At 36.3% G+C, this 27,976-nt stretch overlaps 1 protein-coding gene across 10 annotated transcripts in view; it reads left to right on the top strand.

The window, feature by feature from the left end:
• The window catches only part of METTL8 (methyltransferase 8, methylcytidine), an 87,983-nt gene that overhangs the window by 41,701 nt on the left and 18,306 nt on the right, over window positions 1–27,976 (top strand). For all 10 annotated transcript variants that reach the window (XR_005982744.1, XR_005982742.1, XR_005982743.1 and 7 more), the window contains one exon: window positions 17,991–18,082. Coding sequence is in view for 6 of the 10 variants with exons in the window: in XM_041722925.1 (XP_041578859.1) it covers window positions 17,991–18,082 (92 nt within the window). In the remaining 4 variants the exon portion in view is untranslated. The remainder of the gene's footprint in view (window positions 1–17,990; window positions 18,083–27,976) is intronic.

The raw sequence follows: 27,976 nt of genomic DNA, 5'->3' as shown, positions 1-27,976 counted from the left end.
GTGCAACTGGTACCTCTATCTCTTTCCAAAATCTTTCCATCAATCCCCAAGTAAAGTCCCCTACACATTAAGCAGTTTATCTTCATGCTACAGTTCCCCAGCCCCTGGCAATCACTAGTCAGTGTTCTAGCTCCATGGATTCACCTCTTCTGCATATTTAATATAAAAGGGATCCTACAATATGTGACCTTTTGTGTCTGGCTATTTCACTTAGCTTAATGTCTTAGAGGTTCATCCATATTGTAGCATGTGTCAGTACTTCATTTCTATTTATGACTGAATAATATCCCATCATATGTATATACCAGTTATGGTATATATGTATATATCTATATATCTATATACCATAACTGGTTTATCCATTCATCCACTGCCAGACATTTGGGCTGTATCCACCTTTTGGCTCTTGTAAGTAGAGCTGCTGTGAACATGCATGTACATGTACTTTTTTAAGTCCTTGTTTTCAGTTAATTCCTTGGAATGGAATTTCAGGATCATATGATAATACTGTGTTAACCTTCTGAGGGACTGCTAAGCTGTTTTCCACAGTGACGGAAACATTTTACATTCTGCTTAAAGTCTTTTAACTATACTTAGCACAATTTTTCATTTGGGGGGACACTGACATGAAACTATGTTCACAGTGCTTTTGAGACATGGCCCAGAGATCTGTCTATATTGAGCAAATTACAGTTACTTGGAAAAATCGTTCCTTATTTCTTTTTTTTTTTTCTTTTTAAGATTTTATTTATCTATTCACAAGAGACACAGAGAGAGGGAGGCAGAGGGAGAAACAGGCTCCATGCAGGGAACCCGACGCAGGACTCGACCCTGGGTCTCCAGGATCACACCCTGGGGCAAAGGCAGGTGTTAAACCACTGAGCCACCAGGGCTGCCCTTGTTCCTTATTTCATACCATTCCTGGTTTAAGTGTGTAGGAATTTTTCAGGGGATCCCTGAAATTTATAAGGAAGCAATAAGCACATATATATATATCTGTATGACTAAATCACCTAGGCCAGTGGTTTTCAAGCTTTTTAGTATGATCCACAGTAAGAAGTACAGTTTATGTTATGGACCAGTACATGTACATATATGCATATATATATGAAACAGGAATGAAAGTTTCTTGTGTGGTTTTACCATGTGAGACATTCATTAGTAGTTTCCATTTGTTCTATTCTACTCCATTTGTTTCTTTCTCATTTTAAGTGTTGGTTAGATTAATGAAGTTGATTTCATGACTCACTAAAAGGATCATGACCTTTAGTTTAAAAATACTGAGCTAAACCATTCTCTGTAGATCCAAGATAGGACCTGTATGCTACACCATGACTTCCTATTATATAACCCATTTTTTTAAGATTTTATTTATTTATTTATTCATGAGAGAGGCAGAGACACAGGCAGAGGGAGAAGCAGGCTCCATGCCCGGAGCCTGACGCGGGACTCGATCCCAGATCTCCAGGATCACACCCTGGGCTGAAGGCGGCGCTAAACCGCTGAGCAACCTGAGCTGCCCTATATAACCCATTTAAATACTAGACTGTTTACAGAATTCTAACAGAGTTTAGTTATCAAGATATCTTTCTTATTATATGGTCTGAATTTTCCTTATATATGTATTATTTGATTCCTCTTACTCTGTTTCATATAGTTCTTTAATACAGTTGGTAAGTATTTTCTTTGTCTCCATTATGACATTTGTCATGAGAGGTCATCTAGATATTGAGAGCACAGACTGACTAGTGGTCTAAACTTGGAAAGTTACTCTGTGCCTTGGTTTCTACATTTTTAAAATGGAATAATAATAGTACTATCTACCTCAAAAGGCTATTGTAAGGATTAAATTAATATATACAATGTAAAATGTGTGCACATAGTAAATAACACAGAAGAATTAGCTGTCATATTATTATCATTTTCTAACATGTACTTAAATTACTTATGTATCTGTTTTATTGTCATTATTAGATTGTGTGATGCATTAGTCTTCTTAGTTTATATCTGTTTTATAGCTATATTCCCTATATAAACACACCCAATACGTGTGTGTGTTTGTATAAGTGAATCAATATAAGATCCAATTCATATCCATTAGAAGTTTACTATTAGACTGAGAGTTAATATAATGGGTAAATATAGGCATCAGAATCCAAATAATCTGAATACAAATCCTGACTCTACCTCTTTCCAGCTATGTGAACTTGAGCAAGTTCCTTCATGTGTATTGTGAGTAGTAAAGGAAATAAATGTTTAGAACTCTTAGTAAGTGTTCACTGAAATAAGTGTTCTTATTATTATTTGGAGAATTGAGATATATCAAGAATGATATATCAATGAATAAATAAGTAATATAGAGTATGTGAGGTCATACAGTGAAGGAGGTGAGGACCACAGGAATGAGCTTCAGAATAGGAAGGATTCCTAAGATGAGGATGTAAGAAAAGTTAGTAAAATTTCATGGAATAGGTAGGATTTAAGGTGGATGCTCCATTCATCACTCCAGGCTCTGTCAGTACTTGCTGAGCACAGGTACTCCTGGTACCAGCTCCCATGGTGTTCCCTCCTTACTTGGTGGCCTTATCCTCCATAATGGCCTTTCTTCCAAAGAGTGGACCCTTAAGCTCCATTCTGATTAGGAAGCTGTCCAAAGCTTATTTCTCAAACTGTCTCATCTCTCCCACCCCCCCCCCCAAAAAAAGGATGAAGGATGAGGAGGATTTGAATAGTGAAGACTATTTGTTCTAGACAAGAGGTAGCATGAGCATTTGAGAATACATGAAATGTATTCCAAAGTAAGCAAATGGACCAGCCCAATTGAAAAGGGAAGTTTCACATTTTGAATGCAGGTGAGGGGATCCCTGGGTGGCTCAGTGGTTTGGTGCCTGCGTTTGGCCCAGGGCATGATCCTGGGGACCCGGGATCGAGTCCCACATCAGGCTTCCTGCATGGAGCCTGCTTCTCCTCTGTCTGTGTCTCTGCCTCTTTCTATATATCTCTGTCTCTCATGAATAAATAAATAAAATCTTAAAAAAAAAAAAAAAGAAAGCAGGTGAATGGTGTGACAAGAGAAGTATTTTAGGAACGCTAATCAGGCTCTGTTGTTCAGAATACTTAGAATTGACCATTATAGAACATGAAGTGATATCTTTTATCTCCAGCCCTTTTTTGTATATTGACATGTACCCATCACTAGGTTAAGTTCTGTGGAGGACTTAAGAGAGGAAATGATTATTGCTCTAAAGGAACTCCAGCCCATTTCACTAAGAAGCCTGAATTCTCCAGATAAAGAAGATGGGATGAATCTGAAAAAAAAGTGTTCCTTCTCCAACAAAATGAATAAGAAGTAGTAAAAGCTAGCAAGAACTATACCAATAGCAACCACAAAAGTCCATAAACATGGAGAATTAGTGGTCAAGGAAAGAAACTATAGATTCATGTGGCTCAGAGTGGCTCCTAACCTCACCTTCATCTCTCAGAAGCAGTACCAGGAAAAGAAGGTCAGCAGACAGATCATTACTCATACTCATTAGTAGCCCTGGCAAAGGTTGAGAAAGAACCCTTGAAAATAAATGGCTTTGCCTATGGTCACAGAATTTAAGGTCTCAACAGAGCAAGAGAAATCCTGAGGTTCACTATTTTCCAGGGTTCCATACTGAATTGAGAGCACTATCCCAAGCCCAAAAGAAACCTCCTTAGGAATAGGACACATCTTAATTAGATAAGTGAATTAGATTAATATAGGACTTCATGAATCTCAAAGAGAGAAAGGGGAAGGAGGAAGGAAAGAAAAGAGAAAGCAGATTCACACCTTCATAAAGGCTGTGCACTACCCAGTAGAGTCTCCCCTTTCTTTCCCACCTCTGTTACCCTCAGAATATGGGAAAGTGGAAGAGTGCCTGTGTGGCTCAGTCGGTTAAGCATCTGACTTCAGCTCAGGTCATGATCTCAGGGTCCTGGGATAGGCCTGCATAGGGCACCCACCCAGTGGGGAGTCTGCTTGTCCCTCTGCCTTTCCCTCCACTCATTCTTTCTCTGTCGAGCACATGCTCTCTCACAAATAAATAAATAAAATCTTTCAAAAATATATAGGAAAGTGGAGAAAATATATAATGCTAAGACTTCAAACTGGAGTTTACAGAGAAAGATAAATGGATCTCTAAGTGAGGTTGGATGTCAAGGAAATTTATCTGTAGAAAAGTAGAAATGGAAAGAAGGAAGGAAGAATAAAGAATATCGCATGCATTATAGATTAGTTGCATTTTCTAATATTTTGTGGAAAGAAAGGGAATCACAGTATGTATGTTCTTTTTTGTCAGGCCTCTTTCACTAAGATTATTTTAAGATTTATCTGTATTGTTGCATGTATCAATAATTTGCTCATTTTTATTATTAATATAAGACTCATGAATAAAAAAAAAGCTCACAAATTTAGTAAACAAGGATTCATAATGAAAATATATAAAAAGTTCTCAAAATTCAATAAACAAATAACCCAACAAAAATAGGCAAAATATTTGAACACTTCGCCAAAGAGGATACATGGATAATAAGCACATGAAAAGATGATCAACCATCATTAGTCATTAGGGAAGTGCAAATTAAAGTCACAATGAGGGATCCTTGGGTGGCGCAGCGGTTTGGCGCCTGCCTTTGGCCCAGGGTGCGATCCTGGAGACCTGGGATCGAGTCCCACATCGGGCTCCCGGTGCATGGAGCCTGCTTCTCCCTCTGCCTGTGTCTCTGCCTCTCTCTCTCTCTCTATCTTCAATCAATCAATCTTTAAAAAAAAAACAATAATTATGCTGAGTAAAACTAAAAATAAAGAGTATATATTATGCTTTTAGTACTATAGTAGAAAATGTAAACTAATATATAGAAACAGAAAGCATGCTGACCAGTGGATGTCAGTGGAGTTGGAGAATGGTGATAAGAAAGGGGCAGCCTCGGTGGCTCAGTGGTTTAGCACCGCCTTCAGCCCAGGGCCTGATCCTGGAGACCCGGGATCGAGTCCCACATCAGGCTCCCTGCGTGGAGCCTGTTCTCCCTCTGCCTGTGTCTCTGCGCCTCTCTCCCTCGCTCTCTATGTCTCTCGTTAATAAATAAAATCTTAAAAAAAAAGGAAAAGAAAAAAAGGAAGGAAGGGGAGGACCAGAAATGCCTGGGTGGCTCAGTTGGTTAAGTGTCTGCCTTTGATTCAGGTCATGATCCTAGGGGCCTGGAATCAAGCCCCATGTTGTGTCAGGCTCTCTGCTCATTGGGAAGCCTGCTTCTCCCTCTCCCTCTTCCTACTGCTCCCCCTGCTTGTGCACATGCATGCTTTCTCTTTCTTTGTGAAGTAAATAAGTAAAATCTTTTTTAAAAAAAGAAAGAAAGGAAAGCCTGGAAAGGAGAAATTATAAAGCCACACATGGAAACTTTTGAGTATGATGGGATATATTCATTATCTTGATTGTAGTGATAGTTTCATGAGTGTTTCCATATGTCAGAACTTATCAGATTGTGCACTTTAAATATGTGCAGTTTACTGTGTGTAATTTATACCTCAATACAATAATGAAAAATATGGTTATATCCGTACATTGGAAAATAATGTACCAGTTAATAAAAATAAGAGAGATCCATGTATATTGATATCAAGAGATGGCTAGGATATGTCATTAAACAAAAGGAGCAAGTTGCAGAAAAATAACATGTCTCATTTTTATTAAGGAACTCTTGTACATGTGCTACATGTGTATACAAATCTTTGTTTTTATATGCATATAGAGAAAAGCCTGGAAATGTTTACATCATGCTGATAAGTATTTATCTCAGAAATGGGCATGAGAATGAGAGGCTAAAGATTAAACTTTATATTTTATATGCATTAGTATTGTTTGAATTTTTAAAAGAATGCCTTCTATGTACCCATTCCCATCTTGCTATGTACCTGATAAATTCTTTATTCTTTAATAACTGATTACGACTCCTCTTCTCATTAACAATTTTGAGTTTTGCCAGAATCTCTTCATCTTTATGTCTCCAGTTCACAGCTCAGTGCCTGAAAGATATAGGTTCTCAATAAATGTTTAATGAGGGAAGTGGGTATTGGTTTCTTCCAGCAGCTGTGATCTCTATTCCAATGTATGCAGAAGTGAGAAGGCATTGTTTCTTTTTGTGTATCTTTTGTAAGTCATTCCTAAGTAAGAAACTGATACACTAATGAAAATAGTCTATGGAAATGTTTATGAGAGCTGAAAAGAAAAGTAGGCAGCCAGGAGTCATAAGCATAAGTGAATGTCAATAGTAGAAAAGATTTAATCGAAATTAGTTAAATTATTAGCTGATATACCTATAACAACTGTGTTTCATTCATCTGAGGCTCACATTTGTTTCACTGATTAGCATGTCTGAAATCATGATACATCTTATCATGTATCTAATTGGAGTGTTTTTTCCTTCTTAATGGTACAGAAAATAATGGTATTTTAGGTTTGAAGAAAGAGGATAATTATATTTCAAAGTACTTAATTATATACCATTTTGAGAATTATAACTCTTATTTTACTAATACAAAAACTGAGAGACACAAAAGCTAAATGATTTTTCACTACCATATATCAAAGTTAACATATAGAATATTTGTTATTGTTAGAAAAACATTAAAACCTTTTGCTATATGGATAAATGGACAGTAGACATGGAAAGTTGATCTAGGAAGAAGTACACTGAACATTTGGGGAAATAGACAACTGTAAAAGAGGTACAAATTAAACAGTAACATGCCTTTTTATATCTATTAAAATAATATCAAAAAAGAAAAAGAGAAGAAGGGCCTAGGTAGCTCAGCCAGTTAAGTATCTGACTCTTGATTTCAGCTCAGGTCATAATGCCAGGGTCATGAGATTGAGCCCTATGTGGGGCTCTGTGCTGGACATGCAGCCTGCTTACAAGTCTCTCTCCTCCCCTCCCTCTGTCCCTCCCTTGCTCTCTTTAAAAAAAGAAAAGAAAAAGGAAAAGAGAAATTTGAGATAACATTCAATCCTCATAAGTGTTGTAAATTAATATAATCAAGTTATCTTTCAATTTTTTTTGTCTCATTTGTTCTTTTATTTTCTCTACTACGTTTTTAACTATGCATCTTTACATCATTTTTACATATTATCCTAGAAAAATAGTTCCAAATTTTGGTCTTAGAACCCTTTTTCATTCAAATTTTTGAGAACCCTGAAAGTACTTTTATTCATCTGATGTAATATCTATTGATCTTTTCCATATTCGAAATTAAAACAGAGACATTAAAAATATTTAGTTCATTGTAAAATAAGAATAATCAGTCACATAAGTTACATATTTTAACAAAAATATATATTTGTTCCCCCCAAAAAAGTGGCATTATTTTAAATGTTTGCAAGTCTTTTTAATGTCTTACTTAGTGGAAAAAGCTGGATTCTCATATCTGCTTCTTCATTCCATCTGTTGTGATATGTTGTTTAGGTTGAATTATATGAAGAAAATTTGGCCACATACAGATATATGCTAGGAAAGGAGAGGAATTTTTTAGTAGCATTTTAAGATAATTGTAGGTATTTTTTCTGATATTACACTAAGTCTCAGCAGTGATAGTTTCTTAGTTGCAATATACAAATACAAAACCATATCATAAATAAATAAATAAATAAATAAATAAATAAATAAATAAATAAATAAAAGCAGTAGTTGGGGGAAAAAAAACATATCAATTATAATTCATTGATATATCTTGTACTTTGGATATTTTACCTCTGCATCATTTTATAATATTATTCATGGATAATTTGGAGAAGTTTGATTCCCTGTTTAATATAAATCTTTCAAATGTTGACACATTTCATTATACATTATACATATTTAAAAGTCTCCTTTGTAATATCACCACTATTCCCATCAGGAAAATCTCTAGGTATTGGGAAGCTGTCAACTCATGGTGGTAGATACAACTTTTCAAAATTCTAATTTTTGCTTTAAAACACACAATTCATTTTTGGCAGCAAAAATTGTCACTTATTTTCCTTAAAGTGTAGGCTCATTTCATTCACTTTCTTTTAAGAGAGAGAGAGAGCAAGGGGTAGGGCAAAGGTGAGAGGGAGAAAAAGAATCTTAAGCAGGCTCCACATCCAGGGCAGAACCTGATGCAGAGCTTTATCCTATGACTCTGAGATCATGACCTGAGCCAAAATCAAGAGTTGGACACTTACCTGACCAAGCCACCCAGGCACCCCTCATTTTACTTACTTTTAAGATATACTGGATACCAAGTCTGAATAACTATAGTTTGTCTACAGTTGCTCTTTCAACTAAAAATAGCATTCCCTGGGGGGAAAAAAGCAGGTAATTCCATTCACAATGCAAACAATCATACAGGTACTTTTCTACAAGTCAGTCATCATACTTCAGAATGCAGCAGAAGTCCTTCATGCATGCCTTCCATTTTGTCACATAGAATATTAAACATTTATATTCAAGGGTCATTATTTTATAACATAATTTTTACTGTTTTATCAGGCACAGTCTTTAAGTGAATTAGATTTTTTTAAACAAAATGGTGAATTCTTGACCACCCACTGGATGGTGGTATAGAATCAATGACTGTTAGTACATTTTGGTGCCACTGTCTTGTTTCATACTAGGGCAGTTGCGCTCTGTTGCACCACCACTGTTTTTATACTATCAGTGCAAATGTCAATGCGGTAAAAAAGGCAAATAGTATTATTATAGAAATAATTTTGACTTCATGAACCACCTGAAACAGTGACACCATTAACACAGTGAACACCATTAACACTTTGATAATGATACTCCTAGAGATTACAGTGTTACTATAATTATGTTACTTCCTCAACTTGATACAGGCTACTTAGAATTAGTATTGTGAGGGGTACCTGGGTGGCACAGTTAGTTAAGCGTCTAACTCTTGGTTTCAGTTCAGGTCATGATCTCAGAGTCCTAGGATTAAACTCAGTGTCAGCTCCCCACTCCACATGGAGTCTGCTTGGGACTCTCTCTCCCTCTGCCTCTGTTCCTCCCCACTGTGCTCTCTCTCTCTAAAAAAATAAATAAATAAATCTTTAAATAAATAATGAATATTGTACCACATAATATAAAATGTAAGAAGATTACAATATCATTCTATTTATCCATTCAATGTGTGTTAGATTTTTGTCATAAAGTTTACTTCTATGTATGTTGTAAGTTCTGTAATTCATTGTTATTATTTCTGCTACGTATAGCTAGAAATTTTTTAAGAAATTGAGAAAAAGTATTAAAAGGCTGTCTTTTATAAGTTACCAGATATTTATCATTTTTTATCTCTTTATTCTACCCTATGTTTTTGAGTCTCCATCTAGTACCATTTTTCTTTGGCTTAAAAAACTTTAAAATTTCTTGTATTACCAATTCTGCTGGTAACAAATTCTCTTAACTTTTGTTTATCTGAAAATGTTTTTATTTTTAAACTTTGAAAGATATTTTCACTGCATATAGAATCTACATTGATAGACTTTGTTCTTTCATTATTTTAAAGATGTCACTCATTTGTCTTCTGGCCTCCATTGTTTCTAATGAGAAGTCAATTGATGTTTGCATTGCTTTTCCCTTCTCTATAATAGCTCTTTTTAAGATTTTTAAAAATCTTTGTTTCTTAGCAGTTTTCTGTGTATGCATTATGCCTGTGATTTACTTTGCTTTCTAGATTTTTTTTTTAAATCAAATTTAGAAAATTTTTAGTCAGTCTTCAGGTTTTTTTCTTATTCATTCTGTCTCTTCTATTACTGGGACTTCAGTTTCTGTGTTTCTTAGACCCAATTGTTTTCATTCCATAGATTATGAAGACTTGTACTTTTTTTTTTTCTTTACATTTTTTTCCTCTGTTTTCAGTTTGGATAATTTTTACACCTTTAAGTCTTTTAAGTTCACTGACTTTTTCTTTCTATAGTGCCCATTAGCTATTAAACCTACCCAGTGAATTTTTCATTTCAGATATTATATGTGGGTTAGTTTTAGAATTTGTTTTAATGATTTCCATTTCTTTGCAGAGGTATCCCCATCTGTTGATCCATTCTGTCCATCTTTTCCTTTAAATCTTTGAACATTTTTAAAAGCTATTTTAAAGTCCTTGTATACTTATTTTAACATTTGAGTTTTCTCAGTCTATACTTACTGGATACATTGTCTCTTGATTAGGGATCACATTTTCTGCTTCTTCACATGCTAATAGTTTTGATTTTGTGGTGGACATTATGGATGATATTTTATATGGAATCTGGATTATGTTTTCTTACTTTAAAGGTGATTTTTTTCTGACAAGTGGTTGAGTTACTGCCAAATCTTTTTTGGTCAAGTGAGATATAATTTTTAAAAGAATTTTATTTAAATTCAATCTAGGAAACATATAGTGTATTATTAATTTCAGGGTAGAATTTAGTAATTCATCTGTTGCATACAAAACCCAATGCACATTACAGCAAGTGGCCTCCTTAATGTTCATCACCCAGTTACCTCTCCTGCAGCCCTCCACCCTCAAGCCACTTTCCTTTTGTTTTCATATATTGAGAGTTTCTTTTCTTTTTTTTTTTTACATTTTATTTATTTAGTCATGAGACTCACAGAAAGAGAGGCAGAGACACAGGCAGAGGGAGAAGCAGGCTCCATGCAGAAGCCCGACATGGAACTCGATCCCAGGACTCCAGGATCACACCCTGGACCAAAGGCAGGCGCTAAACCGCTGAGCCACCCAGGGATCACCATATACTAAGAGTTTCTTATGCTTTGCCTCCCTCTCTTTTCATCTTATTTTATTTTTTTTTCCCTTCCCCTATTTTCATTTTGTTCCTTAAATTCTACATGAGTGAAATCATACGGTCATGACTGACTTATTTTACTTAATATAATATACTCTCTAGTTCTATCCATATTATTGCAAATGGCAAGATTTAATTCTTTATGATGGCTGAGTAAAATTCATATATATGAATATATGTGTATATATATGTGTGTATGTATATATGTATGTATACACACACCACATTTTCTTTATCCATTCATCTGTTGATCAACATGTGAGCTCTTGGGCTCTTTCCATAGTTTGGCTATTATAGATGTTGCTGCTATAAACACCCTTCAAATCACTATTTTTGTATCCTTCAGGTAAATTAAATACCTAGTAATGTAATCACTGGGTCATAGGGTAGTTCTATTTTTAAAGGTGAGATATAATTTTAGGTGTTGTTAGGGTGAGACTATTTTGATATTGTCCTGAACTAAATGTGGGTTTATTCCTATGGCATGGCATTTCTGGGATCTTAACTGAATGGAGGTGTTCAGAGAAGCTTCTCCACTCTGACTTAGCCAGAATTCTAATACCTCCAAAGCACTGTACTGCCTATGTCCAGTCAGTTCTCTTTTTGCTATGTTCACCCCCAGAATCCTCTCTGTCATCAGGACCTGTGGACTCTGTCCTGTCACAGTGAATAGCCAGCACTAATTAAATAGGAGAACTCTCTTGCAGACTTTAGGAGCCTGTCCCTTTGTCCAGCCCCCTTTTCTTCAGTATTCTACTGCAGAGTCTTATTACCTCAGCAACTCAGAACCCTAATTTCTGTATTCTCAGTTCACAAAAGTGCCACTCAGTGAGACAGCCATTCTCTGCACTACAGTATAGAACACGTTCCCGACAGAAAACCAGGGTGAATGTGAGGATTGACCTTTTGTTTCTCTTTTTAAAGATCGTAGTCGTGTATAGTCTGAAGAGTAATCCGGTGCCTAAAAACAATTCATTTCATATATTTTTTCCAGTTCTTTTCATTGTTTTTGGTAGGAGGATTAGCCCATTATGATGTCCTCTGTCATAGCCAAAATTACAAGTCATATTCAGCATTTCTAAGTCATAATTATAAACATTTTATAGCTGTATAGGAAAATGTTTGTATATATGTGTGTATATACATACAATACAAGAAGAGAGCTTGAAAAATTAAGAACTATTAATCTATTAGGATATTTAAATGAAAAGTAAAACTCTAAATTTATTATTATTATAACTATATAATAAATATGATTTTGTTCTGGAATTAAGGATTATTGAAATAATTTTAACCTGAAACTAATAACCTCCATTTTTTCCCTTTATCTAATATCTTTTTTTAAATATTTATTTATTTATTTATTTATTTATTTATTTATTTATTTTAAAGATTTTTATTTATTTATTCATGAGAGACACACAGAGAAAGAGAGGCAGAGACACAAGCAGAGGGAGAAACAGGCTCCATGCAGGGAGCCCGACGTGGGACTTGATCCTGGGTCCCCAGGATCAGGCCCTGGGCTGAAGGCGGTGCTAAACCACTGAGCCACCAGGCTGCCCAAAGATTTATTTATTTTTTGGAAAGAGAGAAAGAATATGCATGAGGGGCAGAAGGAGAGGAAGAGAGAGTCCCACGCATACTCCATGTTGAGCACAGAGCCTGACACAGGGCTCAATCCTATGACCCTGAGAGCACAACCTGAGCCAAAACCAAGAGTTGGACACCCAACAGACTATGCCACTCAGGCACCCCACAAATATTTTAATTTTTTTAATTTTAATTTTTTTAAAGATTTTGTTTATTTGACAGAGATAGAGAGCACAAGCAGGGTGAGTGGCAAGCAGAGGGAGAGGGAGAAGCAACCCCCTCACTGAGCAGGGAGCAGGATGTGGGGCCTGATCCCAGAACCCCAGGATCATGATCTGAGCTGAAGGCAGATGTTTAACCAACTGAGCCACCCAGGTGCCACCCCCCACCAAAGCATATTTTATTTCTAATTCAGTAGCTACTTAAAATTTGTTAAGTTTGTCTTTAAATTTTGTTTTATAATGAGACTTTTATATACACAGTAAATGACAAAGACAGAAAAACATTCTATCCACATAGCTTGCACTGAGTGCTTTAGTTTGTGATTATTAAAAATTATAGTAGTGTGGCATCACATTCAGCAGAGTTTTCAGTAGGTAAGATCCTTAAAAATGTTAGTACCCAAGCTAAACAATTGGAGTCTGTGTGTGTGTGTGTTTTAACTGTTCCAAACCAAATCAAATGTACAATTATTTAGACTGTTGCTACAATCAACTTAGCAATGAATCCTCATTCAGTTATACTTTACATATAGAAGGAATAGAAAATACATATGCACATTCACAAACTCTGGTCATAAGACTTACGACTACTACAAGATTATAAGACAAATTCTACCAGCCATGTTGTAAAAACTTCTTACTCAAAATCCTATCTTTTATTTTTGAGATTTCTTTTTTCTCAAATTGAAGTTTTCAGGAAAAATATTAAAGTATATTTTGTACATTTTGCCCAATTTTCTTTTTTAAGAAAATGTATCTTCTTTTTTATTGTAAGAATTGCTGGATTTTCCCTTAAGAAGGATGATACAAGGTTTTAATGACCATTGTTATATATATGTCTTAAACATATAGTATAGTTTTTTTGTAAGAATATATATATATATGTATATATATATATTTTAATTTATTTTATTTTATTTTATTTTATCTCTAGTTGAGGGATGCCTGGGTGGCTCAGTTACGTGACCAACTTGATTTTGGCTCAAGTCATCATTTCAGAGTTGTGACATCAATACCCACACCAGGCTCTATGCTGAGCACAGAGTCTGCTTAAGATTCTCTCTCCCTGGGATCCCTGGGTGGCTCAGCGGTTTAGCGCCTGCTTCTGGCCCAGGGTGTGATCCTGGAGTCCTGGGTTCAAGTCCCACATCAGGCTCCCTGCATGGGGCCTGTTTCTCCCTCTGCGTGTCTCTGCCTCTCTCTGTGTGTCTCTCATGAATAAATAAATAAAATCTTAAAAAAAAAAAAAAAAGATTCTCTCTCCCTCTCCCTCTGCCCCTCTCTCCCACCCCTAAAAAGAATTACCTCTGTTTGAAGCAGCTTTACAACATTAAGGAAATTTTAAGACCATTATCTCTTAGTTCCACTATTCTAACATACTTGTTTTTGTTTCACCCAATGTGTCTATAATTTTATTTAGTTGTGGTTATGTATATAATTTAGTTAGGATACATATATAATTTTAGGATCTGCTGTTTTAACCTCATGTTGTTTCATACACATTTTCCATGTTGCCACATAAACGTCATATTTATCATTTTAAATATCTGCATAATACTCCTTTAAGTTACCATAATTTTTTCATTACCCTATCACTGAGATTGTTTCCATTTTTTTGCTATTATATTTGGTCTTCTGGCAAACACAATTTTACAGGTATTTCTCTATACAGAACTTCTCTATTCTTTTGAGCTACTTCATTACAATCAATTCCCAGAAGCACAGCTCATAGGTCAAACTGTATGAACCATTTTTTTCCTTCGGTGGTAATGGTAGTGGTTGTTAAATACCCGATTACTTCAGTTTGTTAGTTATTTGTCTCTATACTTAAATTCTATTCAAATGGTATTTATTACTTGTAAACCCAAATGAAAAAAAAAAATAAACCCAAATGATTCTTATTGCTGTCTGTTGAGTTTTGTATATGTGATTCAGACTCTTTTAATATAAAAAAATGCCATAAAGCAGCAAGCCTGAAGGAAGTCCCCATAAATACAGTAGGAATGTTTTATAGATTTCTGTGGGGATTCCATAACTATACAGTGGAAAATCTGTTCTGCAGGGGCTTAGGGTATAATATTCCCCTTCACTTAGTAGTTAAGAAAATGAAGCAACATAAAGAACAGTGTAGGGAAGTTAGAGCAATTTAAGAAATAACTAAATCTATTAAATACTCAGGAAGAAGCAAGTTAAATTAACAGTTTAAAATAAATGCTCAAAGCTAAAGACCATATATACTCTTATTGTCTCAGAGCTTGATTTTTTTTTTTTACAGAGAAATGGATTGTTCTATTTTCTTTCTTATATGCTATAGAAATTATAGATGAGAAACTTGTACCCAGCCTTAGTAATCCTATTTTTCAATAAATTACTTGTTGCCTTTAATATTATAACTATCACTTAATAATACTCTATATGTATTTACATATACAGAATATAAAATATAATTGCCAGCTCCAAGTTATGTGATTGCTCACATATATTAAAATAAGTCAAAACAAAAATCTGGGCTTTTTAAAAGATTTTTGTTTATTTAAGGGTCCCTAAGCAACTCAGTTGGTCTTCTGCTCAGGTCATGATCCTGGGATCCTAGGATTGAGTCCCACATTGGGCTCCCTGCTCAGTGAGAAGCCTACTTCTCCCTCTCCCTGCCACTCCCCCTGCTTGTGCTCATTCTCTGTCAAATTAATAAATATAATTTAAAATATATATATTTTTTATTTATTTAAGAGAGAGAGAACATGAGCCGTAGGGAGGGGGGTGCCAAAGGAGAGGCAGACTCCTCACTGAGCAGGAAGTCCAACTGGGAGGCTCAATTTCAGGACCTTAACTAAGATCATGACCTAAGCTGAAGGCAGTCACTGAACCAGCTAAGCCACCAGGTGCTCCTAGAAATCCATTCTAATTTCATTCATTAAAGCAAGTGGACAAAACTGCTTAATGGTTATTTGGGCTATGAATGATTCAGTTTTATTTTAAATAATGGTAGTTAGAGTTTGGAACTCTGCCTTTTTTTTTTTTTTTTAACATTATCATTGACTTTTCCTGAAAATTTCAGTATACCAATTTTAATCTTTCTTAAAGGAAGGCAGTTTCTCACCTTTCGGTGGTATATTTATAGTCAGGTCACTGGAACGTACCCTCTCATATCTGATTACATAAACATGACTCAAAATAGTACCAAGCTTATCATCATTCCACCCAAAGCAACTCCTTATTCTGTCTTGGTTATCCACCCCCACCTCCACTTTCCTTGATACTCAGTTTTAAAACCTTAGAATCGTTTTTGAATCTATTCTTCATCTCCCAGCAGCTAGTTAACCTCTAAGTCACAGCTACAGTTTTTGTCACAGTGTCTTCCCTTCTGCTCAGCCTTTCTGTTTGCTGTCACCACCACTTTAGTCCTGGGACTCATTACTCCTAGACCACTGCAACAGATTTCTCATTAGTCTCTCTTACACCAGTCCTTCCACCACTTCATTTTATCTTACATATTACTAAACAATTCACACCTAAGGTCATTTGAAATCTGACTATTACCCACTTGTCAACTTCATCTGCAGTTACCCAAAAAAAACAACAACCAAAATGAATATTTTGTTGTTTCCTGTATATGCTGTCCATATTCCCAGCCTGAGTTTGAATTCTGATTCTGTCATTTAATGGCTATGCGACCTTAAGTAAGTTACTAAATTTCTGTTTCCTCTTACGTAAGTGGAGCATGACTTTAACCCCCTCACAGGGTTTTTGAAAGGATTAAATAAGACATATATGTATGTAATATGATTGGCACAAAGCCTAGTAACACACAAATAATAGTAATTATCATTATGATAATTATGATCATACTAAATGCTCAGTTAATGTTTACCAGCCACCATTATGGTGCATGTCAAGAATTTGATATTTCATCCTTTTTTCATCAGGGAGATAGCTGTTAAGAATGATGTTAGAAATTTTTCTTACAGTTATCAATAGGCTACATGGAACTTGAGTTTTGGAAATGTGGCTTTGTTGTTTAGAAAATTGGTCTAGGGATGCCTAGGTGGCTCAGCAGTTTAGCTCCTGCCTTCAGTCTAGGACATGATCCTGGAGTCCCGGGATCGAGTTCCACATCAGGCTCCCTGCATGGAGCCTGGTTCTCCCTCTGCCTGTGTCTCTGCTTCTGTGTGTGTATGTATGTGTCTCTCATGAATAAATAAATAAAATATTTTTAAAAAGAAAAAAGAGAAAGAAAATTGGTCTATTCCAGGAAATTACATCATTCATTTATAGTCTGACCTATTGCAAAAAAGGAAATACAAATTTTGTAAAAGCAATCCTTCAAAGCCCCATCTAATTTGTATAAAGATGTTGCTTCTATTCTGTGAAGACATTTTAGCAGCAGAAAATAATATCTTCTCACATAGGAAATATAAATTCTGAAACTGAAAATACTTACAGAAGGTGTCAGATCTTGGAAAGTTGACCTTCTTAAATACTATATCAACTATTCTATCATTTAAATGTTAAGAATCCATTACATGATGAGATGAGCACTGGGTGTTGTTATACTGTATGTTGGAAAATGAATTTAAATAAAATATATTTATTATTTATTTTTTTTCTATAAAATATATTTTAAAAAAGAACCCATTTACAGAAATTAAGACAATTAATAGGAAAATCTAAAGTTACTTAAAGGACTGAGGGTATGAAATATTTATTTATTTATTTATTTATTTTTAAAGATTATATTTATTTATTAGAGACACACAGAGAGAGAGAGAGAGAGACAGAGGCAGAGACACAGGCAGAGGGAGAAGCAGGCTCCATGCAGGGAGCCTGATGTGGGACTCAATTCTGGTTCTCCAGGATCATGCCCCGGGCTGAAGGTGGTGCTAAACCCCTAAGCCACCAGAGCTGCCCAGTGTGAAATATTTTAAAACATATCTATTTGACAGCAAAGTATTAGAATATAAGTATTGTAAAAGGAGATTAAAAACTATTTAAAAATTCCATATTCATAAATGAACAAAAAGGCAAATAAATTTAGCCTTAGAGTAAAATAGAATAAACCATACTACCATCCAAATAATCATGCACTGTAGTGTTCCTGGGACATTACTTCAGCATCCGTTTGCAAAAGGTGGTTGGAACTTATAGCACAGCCAGATTTTAATAGAAGAACTGTAGGAGTTCCAGGGTTGTACCAGCACTATCAGAAGAAACATCTGACACAAAATATATTCATTCAGCATGGAATTAGTTTGTATCATTTGCCTTTGATTATTTTAGAATGAAAGATGTATCCCTCGTCACCCTTGTTCTGCCTTAATTATGAAGCAGGTTTTACAACCTTTTCATTTTTTGATAGGGATCACATGCAATGGTCCGATGAAGAAGAAGCAGCAGCCAGAAAAAAAGTAGAGGAAAACTCAGCTGTTCGAGTCCTTCTGGAAGAACAAGGTAGGTAACTACATGTTGGAGCTTCTGATACTTCTGGAGACTTCCACTGATTCAGTTCACATGTTGTCCTCCTAATTGTGTCATTGCTTTGGAGAGTAATTAGCATCTACCTATGCCAATCCAGTTGTTCCATTTGGGAGAATTCCACTATTCTAGTATAGTGGAATCAAAGTTAGTGAAATAAATTATGTATTGACTCTTTATTGGCTTTTTTGGTAATCATAGTATTATTTTTCTGGGAAATACTACAAGGAAATTTTAAATTTTCCCTCTTACTATGCATCTTTTAGTATGCTATTGTGTATTGTGCTGCCCAGGAATGTTTAACAAATTCAGATACTTTGAGCAAAAATGGTAAAGTAATATCAAAATGTTGTGGCCTTTTAGGATAAACATCAAGTTTCATAAGGATTCAAGGTACTTTTTTTGGAACCCTTTTGTTATTCAGGGTTTAATTGAGGTGAGACTTTGTCAACCTTCAAAGCTGGCTTCTAAAAAATAGTAGCTAATGCTACTATCACAAAAACAGAAAATAATAAGCATTGGTGAGGATGTGGAGAAATGAACCCTTAGGCACTGTGGAATTGGTAAAGTTGTAAAATGGTAACAACCTCTATGGAAAACAGTATGAAAGTTCCTCAGAAAATTTAAATGCAACGACCATATGATCTAGCAATTCCACCTCTAGATATATAGCCAAAAGAACTTAAAACAGGGTATTGGGGATGCCTGGGTGGCTCAGCAGTTGAGCATCTGGATGTGATCCCAGGTCTGGGGATCGAGTCCCACATCGGGCTCCCTGCAAGGAGCCTGCTTCTCCCTCTGCCTGTGTCTCTGCCTCTCTCTCTTTCTGTGTCTCTCATGAATAAATAAATTAAAAAAGAAAATAGGGTCTTAAAGATTCACACACCCATTTTCATAGCAACACTAGTCACATTAGGCAAAAGGCAGAAGCAACCCAGGTGTGCATCAACAGATAAATGGATAAACAAAAGGTAGTATATACACACAGTGGAGTATCACTCAGCCTTAAAAAGAAAGAAAATCCTGTCACATTCTACAACATGGATGAACCTTGAGAATATTATGCTAAAGGAAATAAGCCAGTCACAAAAAAAGGCAAAAACTATATGATTCCACTTATATGAGGTATCTAAAGTAGTCAGATTCATAGAAACAGAAAGTAGAATGGTGGTTACCAGAGGCTGGGAGGAGGAGGAAACCCAGAGTTGTTGTTTAACAGAGAATTTCAGATTTGCAAATTGAAAAAGTTCTGGACATCTGTTTCACAACAAAGTGAATGTACTTAGCGCTACTGGATTGTATGCTAAAAAATGGTTAAGATGCAAAATTTTATGTGTTTTTTACGACTTTTTTTTTAAGCAAACTAAAAGAAATTTGGTCTGTGTCCTTCTGACTGTATGGCTAGGAACCCATATACACTTTGACCAACACAGAAACTCTTGAGATAAGCTGTTCTACCTTGGTTTTTTGTTTTGTTTTGTTTTTAATGATTTCTCCCTCAAAACAAGTTGGTTCTTTTTTCTTTTAAAATTTTTTTTTAAATTTTTATTTATTTATGATAGTCACAGAGAGATAGAGAGAGAGGCAGAGACACAGGCAGAGGGAGAAGCAGGCTCCATGCACCGGGAGCCCGACGTGGGATTCGATCCCGGGTCTCCAGGATTGCGCCCTGGGCCAAAGGCAGGCGCCAAACCGCTGCGCCACCCAGGGATCCCTCTTTTTTCTTTTAAAAAAAGAAAAAGTTTATTGAAGTACCAAACACACACAGAAATTTTCACAACTCCTAAATGAATTGTCACAAAACTCCGTGAGTTTTCCCAACATCAACATCAAGAAACAGAGTATCACCATTAACCCAGAAACTTCCTCATTTTCTGTCCCAATAACAGTACTTCCCCCCAACCTCTCTGACCCCACAAAGAGCAACTACTATTCTGACTTCTAATACCCTAGGTTAGTTTTACCAGAACAGCTTGGTTCTGATCCTCATGATTTCTCAATCATTCTTGTAGCAATATCAGTGTACCTATTAGATAGAGCAGGTGTTGGTGAGGGTTAGGGATAGGGTAAGGGCTAGGAGCCAAATCCAACCTACTGTCTGTTTTTATAAATAAAGTTTCATGGGAACACAGACATACTCAATTTGTTTATATATTGTCTATTGCTGCTCTTGAGCTCTATCTACACAGTTGAGTAGTGATTAACAGTGACCATACGCAGACCACAAAGACTACTTACTATCTGGCCCTTAACAGAAGTTTGCCAATCCTTGAGATACAGTTTTGTTTGCAGATTGATCCTATGTTCTGAAACTCCCTAGGGAAAGATGTTTGAATTCCTCTGTGCAAACCAAGCAGAGTGAAAATTGCTAATCTCAGGGTCACCTGGGTGGCTCAGTTGGTTAAGCATCTGTGTTGTGATCTCAGGGTCCTGGGATCAAGCCCCATGTCAGGCTTCCTGCTCCACTGGGAGCCTGCTTCTCCCTCTCCTTTCCACTCATGTTCTTTCTCTATCTCTGTTGTTATCTCTGTATCTCTCAAATAAATAAATAACATTTTTTTAAAAAAAAATCATTAATCTCACTGGCAGTTAACTGTTATTCTAGTGACTTTGTCTACAGTTGTAGCTAAGGCTTGAAGCAAAGGTAGCTGTGGACACTAAACTAATAAGACAGCTCTTAGGCAGTGAAGAGAGCGCTTCTGTCTTTCTTATCCTCTGCCACTATTGATGACTTACTTTATCCTCTGACATTGTTGCTATTCATTAGAGCTTATTCTCCTTCCTTATCCTAAGCATGAATGTGTCCTGGAGGGTAGACAGGAAAGAAGAGCACCTGACCCACAATGGAACCATTCTATTTTTATGAGCTCCAGCCATGCAGTTCCAGAGAGGGATATGGCCAGGGAGTGTTGGGGTTGGATTTGAGGGTGCATACCAGTGGCAGTTCTGCTTACAAATCAGCCAACATCACATTCCTTTGTAGGAACTCTGTCACACTGTTTCTGAGGAAGTATAATTTTGCTTCTTTGCCAGCAGCTGCACAGACATATTTTCCACATTACTCAAGCTTCTGCTAGTGGCCACCTGGATGTGACAGAGAACGTCAAGCCTAAACAGAATTAAAAGTTATCAGTCATCTTAATTCGTTTCCAGGAAGTTAAAAATTATCTACAGTATATTTCCTGATACGAAAAACCAAGGATTTTTTTCATGCTCTCTTGAATATTTGTTTAGGACATAAATAGATGAGCAGTGCTGATAATGTTCACTTCGAGTGCTCTGTACAAGGCTGCCTATTTTGGCCTATTTATGTTAACAATGAACTTGAGTGAAGCTAATGAGAAGGTTATTTTAGGGCCTTGGAAACCGCAGTAAAGGAAAATGACAGTTCCCACAGAACCATAGTGTGACTGAAATAGAAAGGTGGTGACTGGCCTCTCTCTATAGAAGCAGGAAAAGCAGGCTGGAGAGGACTGATGATACTGCTTTGAAGCATTTGGTTTGCTTATTAGCATCTCCAGTCTCTTTCTAAGCAAGTTTTCTGGCTGCTGTGGAGATGCAGAACTCAAGACTCCTTTTTTTTTTTTTTTTAAGCTTTTATTTATTTACTCATGAGAGACACAGAGAGAGAGAGATGCATAGACACAGGCAGAGGGAGAAGCAGGCTCCATGCAGGGAGCCTGAGGTGGGACTCGATCCCTGGTCTCCAGGATCACATTCTGGGCTGCAGGCGGCGCTAAACCACTGCACCACCGGGGCTGCCCTCAAGACTCTATTTTAAAATGGCTCAAAGTTGGGGATCCCTGGTGGCTCAGTGGTTTAGCGCCTGCCTTCATCAAGTCCCACCTCAGGCTCCCTGCATAGAGCCTGCTTCTCCCTCTGCCTGGGTCTCTGCCTCTCTCTCCCTCTCTCTGTGTCTCTCATGAATAAATAAATAAAATCTTAAAAAATAAAATAAAATGGCTTAATGTGCTGGAGGTTTCTGCTGGGTCCCCACCCCACCCTGGAGCACGACTCAGTGCAGTGGACTTCACACATGCCACAAGCCCAAGGAGAGGACCACACAACGAGGGTGACTGTGTGATCACATTTAAGCACAGTTGCATAGAGCAGCAACTGAGGCTGCCGTGAGGATGGCGTTGAGTGAGAGGACATTAACAGTGAGAGTCAATAACCTTCTTAGACACCCAGCCAGGCTCCACCAGGGATCATAGACCTGTAGATTGCAGAAGCCCTAGGTGAGGCTTCTGATGTGATATTTAGCATCTCTGAAGAATACAGGTCAAGGTGAATGGATCAGTTTAAAAGCTCTACTCAGAAAACATTGTGAAAACCCAAAGGAGGCTCTGACCCGGTTCTTCTCCTGTGCCTCTGTCCTAAGTCTCTGACAAAGCTCGTTTTTTCCCATCACAAAGTATTCCATTTGCAGATCGTTATACGGCATAAACGATGTCTATTGATCTTATCTCACTAATTTTAATGCCCTGGGAGGAAATACTGGTTGTTCTCCCATGCTGGCCTACTCTCTAGCACACTTCTTTTGGTCTCTGTGTGTGTCACTCTCTCCTGTCACTCCCTTTTCTCGTTTCTCACCTATTGTCTCAGATGCTGTGAGAACTGAAGTCAGGAAACACCCTCACAGTTCTGAAAATAAGAGCTTAAGCATCACAAACAATATAATCTTTTGCTGTGAGTTGGTTGACATTTCATTTCTATGATTAAAATGTATAACATCCAAGCTCTTATTAGCAGTTTTTCTTTCACTTAGATGCCGAGATTAATAATTTTAATTCTACATTTCCTTTTGGTAATTTCTTTTAAATTTTATGATAGCTCTTATTTCTTTTAAAAGCAGGTTAATTCAGAGAAATAAGGCAAATACATTTGGCAGTTTTGAGTTAACACGATTATATTTTACAATTTTCTAAAAAACATCTCCGGGGTGTTATATCTCAGCTGGTAATTTAGAAAATGTAATGGGTTTTTAAAACTTAATAACAAAAGCAGCTGCTATTTTTACTTCAAAATATTCTTCCAAACAATTACCTATCTAGGGTGAGCTATCTATGTCCAGCAAAATAGTAAGAAAATTCCACTATACCTTACCTTGTGAATTCCTTTACTGCTTGAAAGTGTCCTATGTGGAGAAAAAAAAAAAAATAGAGTAGTTGAAAATTTTGTGTGCTGATAATTTAGAGTACTTGTTTTTATGTCAACTTTGGTTTAAGATTTCATGCAGTGCTGTTAGAAATATACTTTTCACTGGGCACCTGGCTGGCTCAGTCAGTAGAGTGTGCAACTCTTTATCTTAGGGTTTTAAGTTCAAACCCCATGTTGAGTGTAGAGATTACTTAAAAATAAAATCATAAATATATATATATATAAATATATACATGCTATATATATTTTTCATAAGAGTTTTTCTTTTTTTTAAGGTTGTATTTAATGATTTACTTTAGATAGAGGTTGAGAACACATATGTGCAGGAGACTGAGCAGGGAGGAGTGGAAGGGGAAGGGGGGAGGGAGGGGAAAGAATGCCAAAGAGATTCCATGCTGAGCCCAAGGTAGCAGGGGGTTCAATCTCATGGCCCTGAGTTCATGACCCAAGTGAAACCAAGAGTTGGATGCTTAACCAACTGAGCCACCCAGGTGCCCTAAGAGGTTTTTTTTTAACTAGACAATGAACTTTTATCAGTGATATGTGGAAATTTCCAACTTTGAGAGCTCAGGTGTTTGCATAATTGATATGCAAAAATAACTCTAAATTGCTTTTTGTGGGACACCTGGGTGGCTCAGTGTTGAGCAATCTGCCTTTGATTCAGGTCCTGATGCAGGGGTCCTGGGATTGAGTCCTACATCGGGCTCCCCACAGGGAGCCTGCTTCTCCCTCTTTCTAAGTCTCGGCCTTTCTCTGTATGTCTCTCATGAATAAATAAATAAAGTGTTTAAAAATAAATAAATAAATACATTACTTTTTGTTATGTTTTAACAGGGTAATTTTAAATAATTAATATTAATCACATATATGGCAGATACATAAATGGTTTAATTCAATTTCTTAGTTGTGATATTCAGTGTGATTCAGGGTGAATTCTGAATATTTAAATATAGTTAGTATGTCATATTCTTTCTTCCCCTCAGCAGTATTAAATTTAAGAAGTGAATAATTGAGAATTTGCTTTATCTGTCTGTGGTTAAACACATCACTATATCCCTTTTACTGCCATTGGTGTAGAACAATTGACTCTGAATCCAGAGCCTAGAAAAACGAAAGGAGAAAACTGCTTCTCCAAGAAAAATTGATCATTAATATGCCTGTTTAGAAAATCAGTTGGTTAAAAAAAAAAATCAGTTGGTTGTGCCTGGCTGGCTCAGTTGGTTACTCTTGGGTAACTCTTGGGTCATGGATTTGAACCCCATGTTGGGGTAGAATTTATTTTTAAACAAACAAGCAAATAAATAAATAAATAGAAAATAATTTGGACGAGATTAATACAGGGCACATTTCTCCACACTAAATATTTGACTTTACTAGCCTGAACTTGAGATAAGCTAACAGCTGGTTGAAACTAAATTTTTCACTCATGGTCAGGAAAATAGCTCTTCTACTTCCTGTTATCACAGATACCTTCAAAGTTCAGGAAATTAACTCATATGCTGGAGGTGTTTACCTTGTCTCATAACTATAACTGTGAGTTTGATTGAGCTTCTGTGGTGTCCCAGAAGCTGTCACATGTTATTGGGAACTATGAGTTGCCAGCATTGATTGAGATAACTGCTCAAAGCACAACTTAAAAAGCAAAGAACAAGCAAGCAAGTTCCAGCCGATTAGCTTTTACCCTAGCCCATGCTGGGTGCTGTTTCTGTTTTGTTTCTATCCCACAAACCCATCTGTTCTCTCTCTCTCTCTTTTTTTTTAAGATTTTATTTAATTATTCATGAGAGGCACACAGAGAGAGGCAGAGACACAGACAGAGGGAGAAGCAGGCTCCTCACAGGGATTCCATCCTTGGGCCTGGGATCACACCCTGGGTTGAAGGCAAATGCTCAACTCCTGAGCCACCCAGGAATCCCCCGATCTGTTCTCATAGAGCATTTTATGTTTACATTGTTCATCATAATTTCATCATATAATCTTTCATAGTTTATATTTTCTGTAAATCAAATGGTATTTAATTCTGTATTTCTGATCTGTTTTTATGAAGGTTCACTCCAATCAGCATTATTTGTACAATTTAATTATACTGATTATGTCATACTGGGGTTTTAATTTCAATTTGATGCTTCATAATGAAAGTACAAAATCAGAAAAACAGGTTTTTAAGGTTTTTTTTTTTTTTTCTTTTCGTAATTTCTACACCCACTGTGGGGTTCAGACTCACAAATCTGAGTCACATGTTCTTCCAGCCGAACCAGCCAGGCAACCTGAGAGCATGAGCTTTGAAGTTCAGGTCCTGGCTATAGTAGGTAACATTGGAAAATTTTCTATCCCCTCTGACTTTGAATTTCTTTGTAAATTGAAATAATAATATGTCTAAATGGGGAAAAAATTCAAATAAAGCATTTGACATAGTGCCTGGTCATAATAAACACAGTATGTGTTATTGTTGATATGGATATGATGATTTATGGTTTTTTTCCTCTTAATTCCTGAAGAGTGGGATGTACTTGAAAAAGGCTTAGAAGTGTACATGTTAGCAGCCCTTGATCATGCTTTTCTCTTAGTAATCAAATCCTTTTTAAAGACTGCGCAATCCAGGGTCAAATTTAGATGCTTACTATATTTGGAATCTGAGCCAGATTCCAGTTACCTTGCTACAGATTCATCTTCTTTATAAGCTATAGAAATTAAAACAGTAGTAGTACAGGCTTATATTTAAGATAGCAACCTGATCCAAGATTTTGTAGTTTGTAGAACTGGCAATGTTTAATGTTCTCCATAAATTCATGGGGCTTAATAAGAAATTACATAGACTTTTTTAGACCTTGAACATAGAGATACCCAAATTCAACCCCTCATCAACTGAGAAAACTTTGTAGACAAGTTGAATGAAGCATTCAACTAAAATTCTGTTTTTGTATATAAGACACAGATAAACCTTTTCAAAAGAAGGAACTACCTAATAATCATTACATTGTTACCATCACTCTAAATTTTCATCTGATTATTATAAATCAGTATAAAATAAATTTTAGAACTGCAATCAGTATATAGATCAATCTGTGTGAATGTCTTCTGTTAATATCATTGTCCTTTAAATTTTAATTGCCATGAAAAATTACTATGTTTTGACCTGAGTGGCTTGCTTGGTCACTCCTATGTTGTTGGTTTTTGAGCTGTTTCCTACTTCTTCCTATTTTAAACAGCACTGCTGTGAACATCTTTTCTTTCAAGTTGAGGTCCTGCTATTTACACCCTTCCCCCCAGTTAATTCCTAGAAGAATATTTCCACAAATTAATCAAGGTTTAATGCTATATTCTAGTTACTGATAGGTTCAAACTCACTTCACAGCTTGGTATTGAAAACTCAGATACTATAGATTTGATTAAATGTATGTCTTCTTAGGTGGTTGCTTTTTATTAAACAGAATTTTTTTTTTTTTTTTTTTTTTTTTTACCAGCATAGAGTGAGTTAACAGAGAGAGTTTTTAAGGTAAAAGGAAAAAGGTGTAAGAAAACCCTGGGGAAATTTGATAGTGTCCTAAATTCCTCCTGAATCTGATTTCAGAATGTTGTTTTATTTTCTCACACAGTTTATCAGGTACACTCCAGTTCTTAAAAGTAGAGATAGAACTATTTTAAAGATAATATGTAACATTTTTAGATTAACCATAAATGGGCTTCTTTCCATTAGTGCAGATGTGAGCATGTTTTGGACTTCAACATCACATAATTCTTTTGTTACAGAGGTCTACTTTCATTTCTCAGACCTTAAATACGGATGGGAGTTTCTGTCTTTATAGCAGTCTTGCTGCCGAATACAATTCAGCCTTGATGGGAAGGAAGTTTTGTGGCCAGATGGGTGGAGATCCATGTACAAGGCCATAAAGATAAAAATGGAAAGAAAAGGAAAACTATACAAGATTCTGTAACAAAGATGAACCTGACTACAGGCAACTGCTTGTTCTGAGAGTCAGGACTTCTTTAAAATTAGGAAAGAAATGAGTCCATTGTTTTTATTCGTAATTTAGTTTATTTAGGGGATAGTAATTTCATATAGATCAAAATTCAAGTAATTCTTTTATAAACTCTGGCCCCCAGACACCCAGTTGCCCTTTTTGGACAACTAGAGGCAGCCAGTATTACTAATTACATGATTTTCCTTCCAGAAATATTCTGCACATATACATGTAAATATGTATGTACATGCATTATGTTTCTGTATATGCACACATGTGTTCTTTATCTTTTTTCCCCTAACAAATGGTTGTGTCATAGACACCCAACATAATCTTGGAAATTGTATCAATAGAAGGTCTCTTTTAATCTTTATTGTTGTTGTTTATAGTTTTTTTTTTTTTTAAGATTTTATTTATTCATGAGAGAGACACAGAAAGAGAGGCAGAGACACAGGCAGAGGGAGAAGCAGGCTCCATACAGGGAGCCTATGTGGGACTTGATCCTGGGATTCCAGGATCACGCCAAGAGGTTGAAGGCAGCGCTCAATGGCTGAGCCACCCAGACATCCCATAGATTTTATTTGTTTATTTGAGAAAAAGAAAGAGAGAGAAAAGGAGAGACAGCATGGGCTGGGGGAGGGGCAGAAAGAGAGGCAGACTTCCCACTGAGCAAGGAGACTGACTCAGGACTCAATCCTGGGACCCCAGGATCATGACCCAAGCCAAAAACAGATGCTCAACTGACTGA

This window comes from Vulpes lagopus, chromosome 11 (assembly GCF_018345385.1).
Source record: "Vulpes lagopus strain Blue_001 chromosome 11, ASM1834538v1, whole genome shotgun sequence".
Taxonomy (NCBI): Eukaryota; Metazoa; Chordata; class Mammalia; order Carnivora; family Canidae; genus Vulpes; species Vulpes lagopus.
The sequence above is the reverse complement of the archived record's forward strand: the minus strand, read 5'-3'. Positions and strand labels throughout refer to the sequence as shown.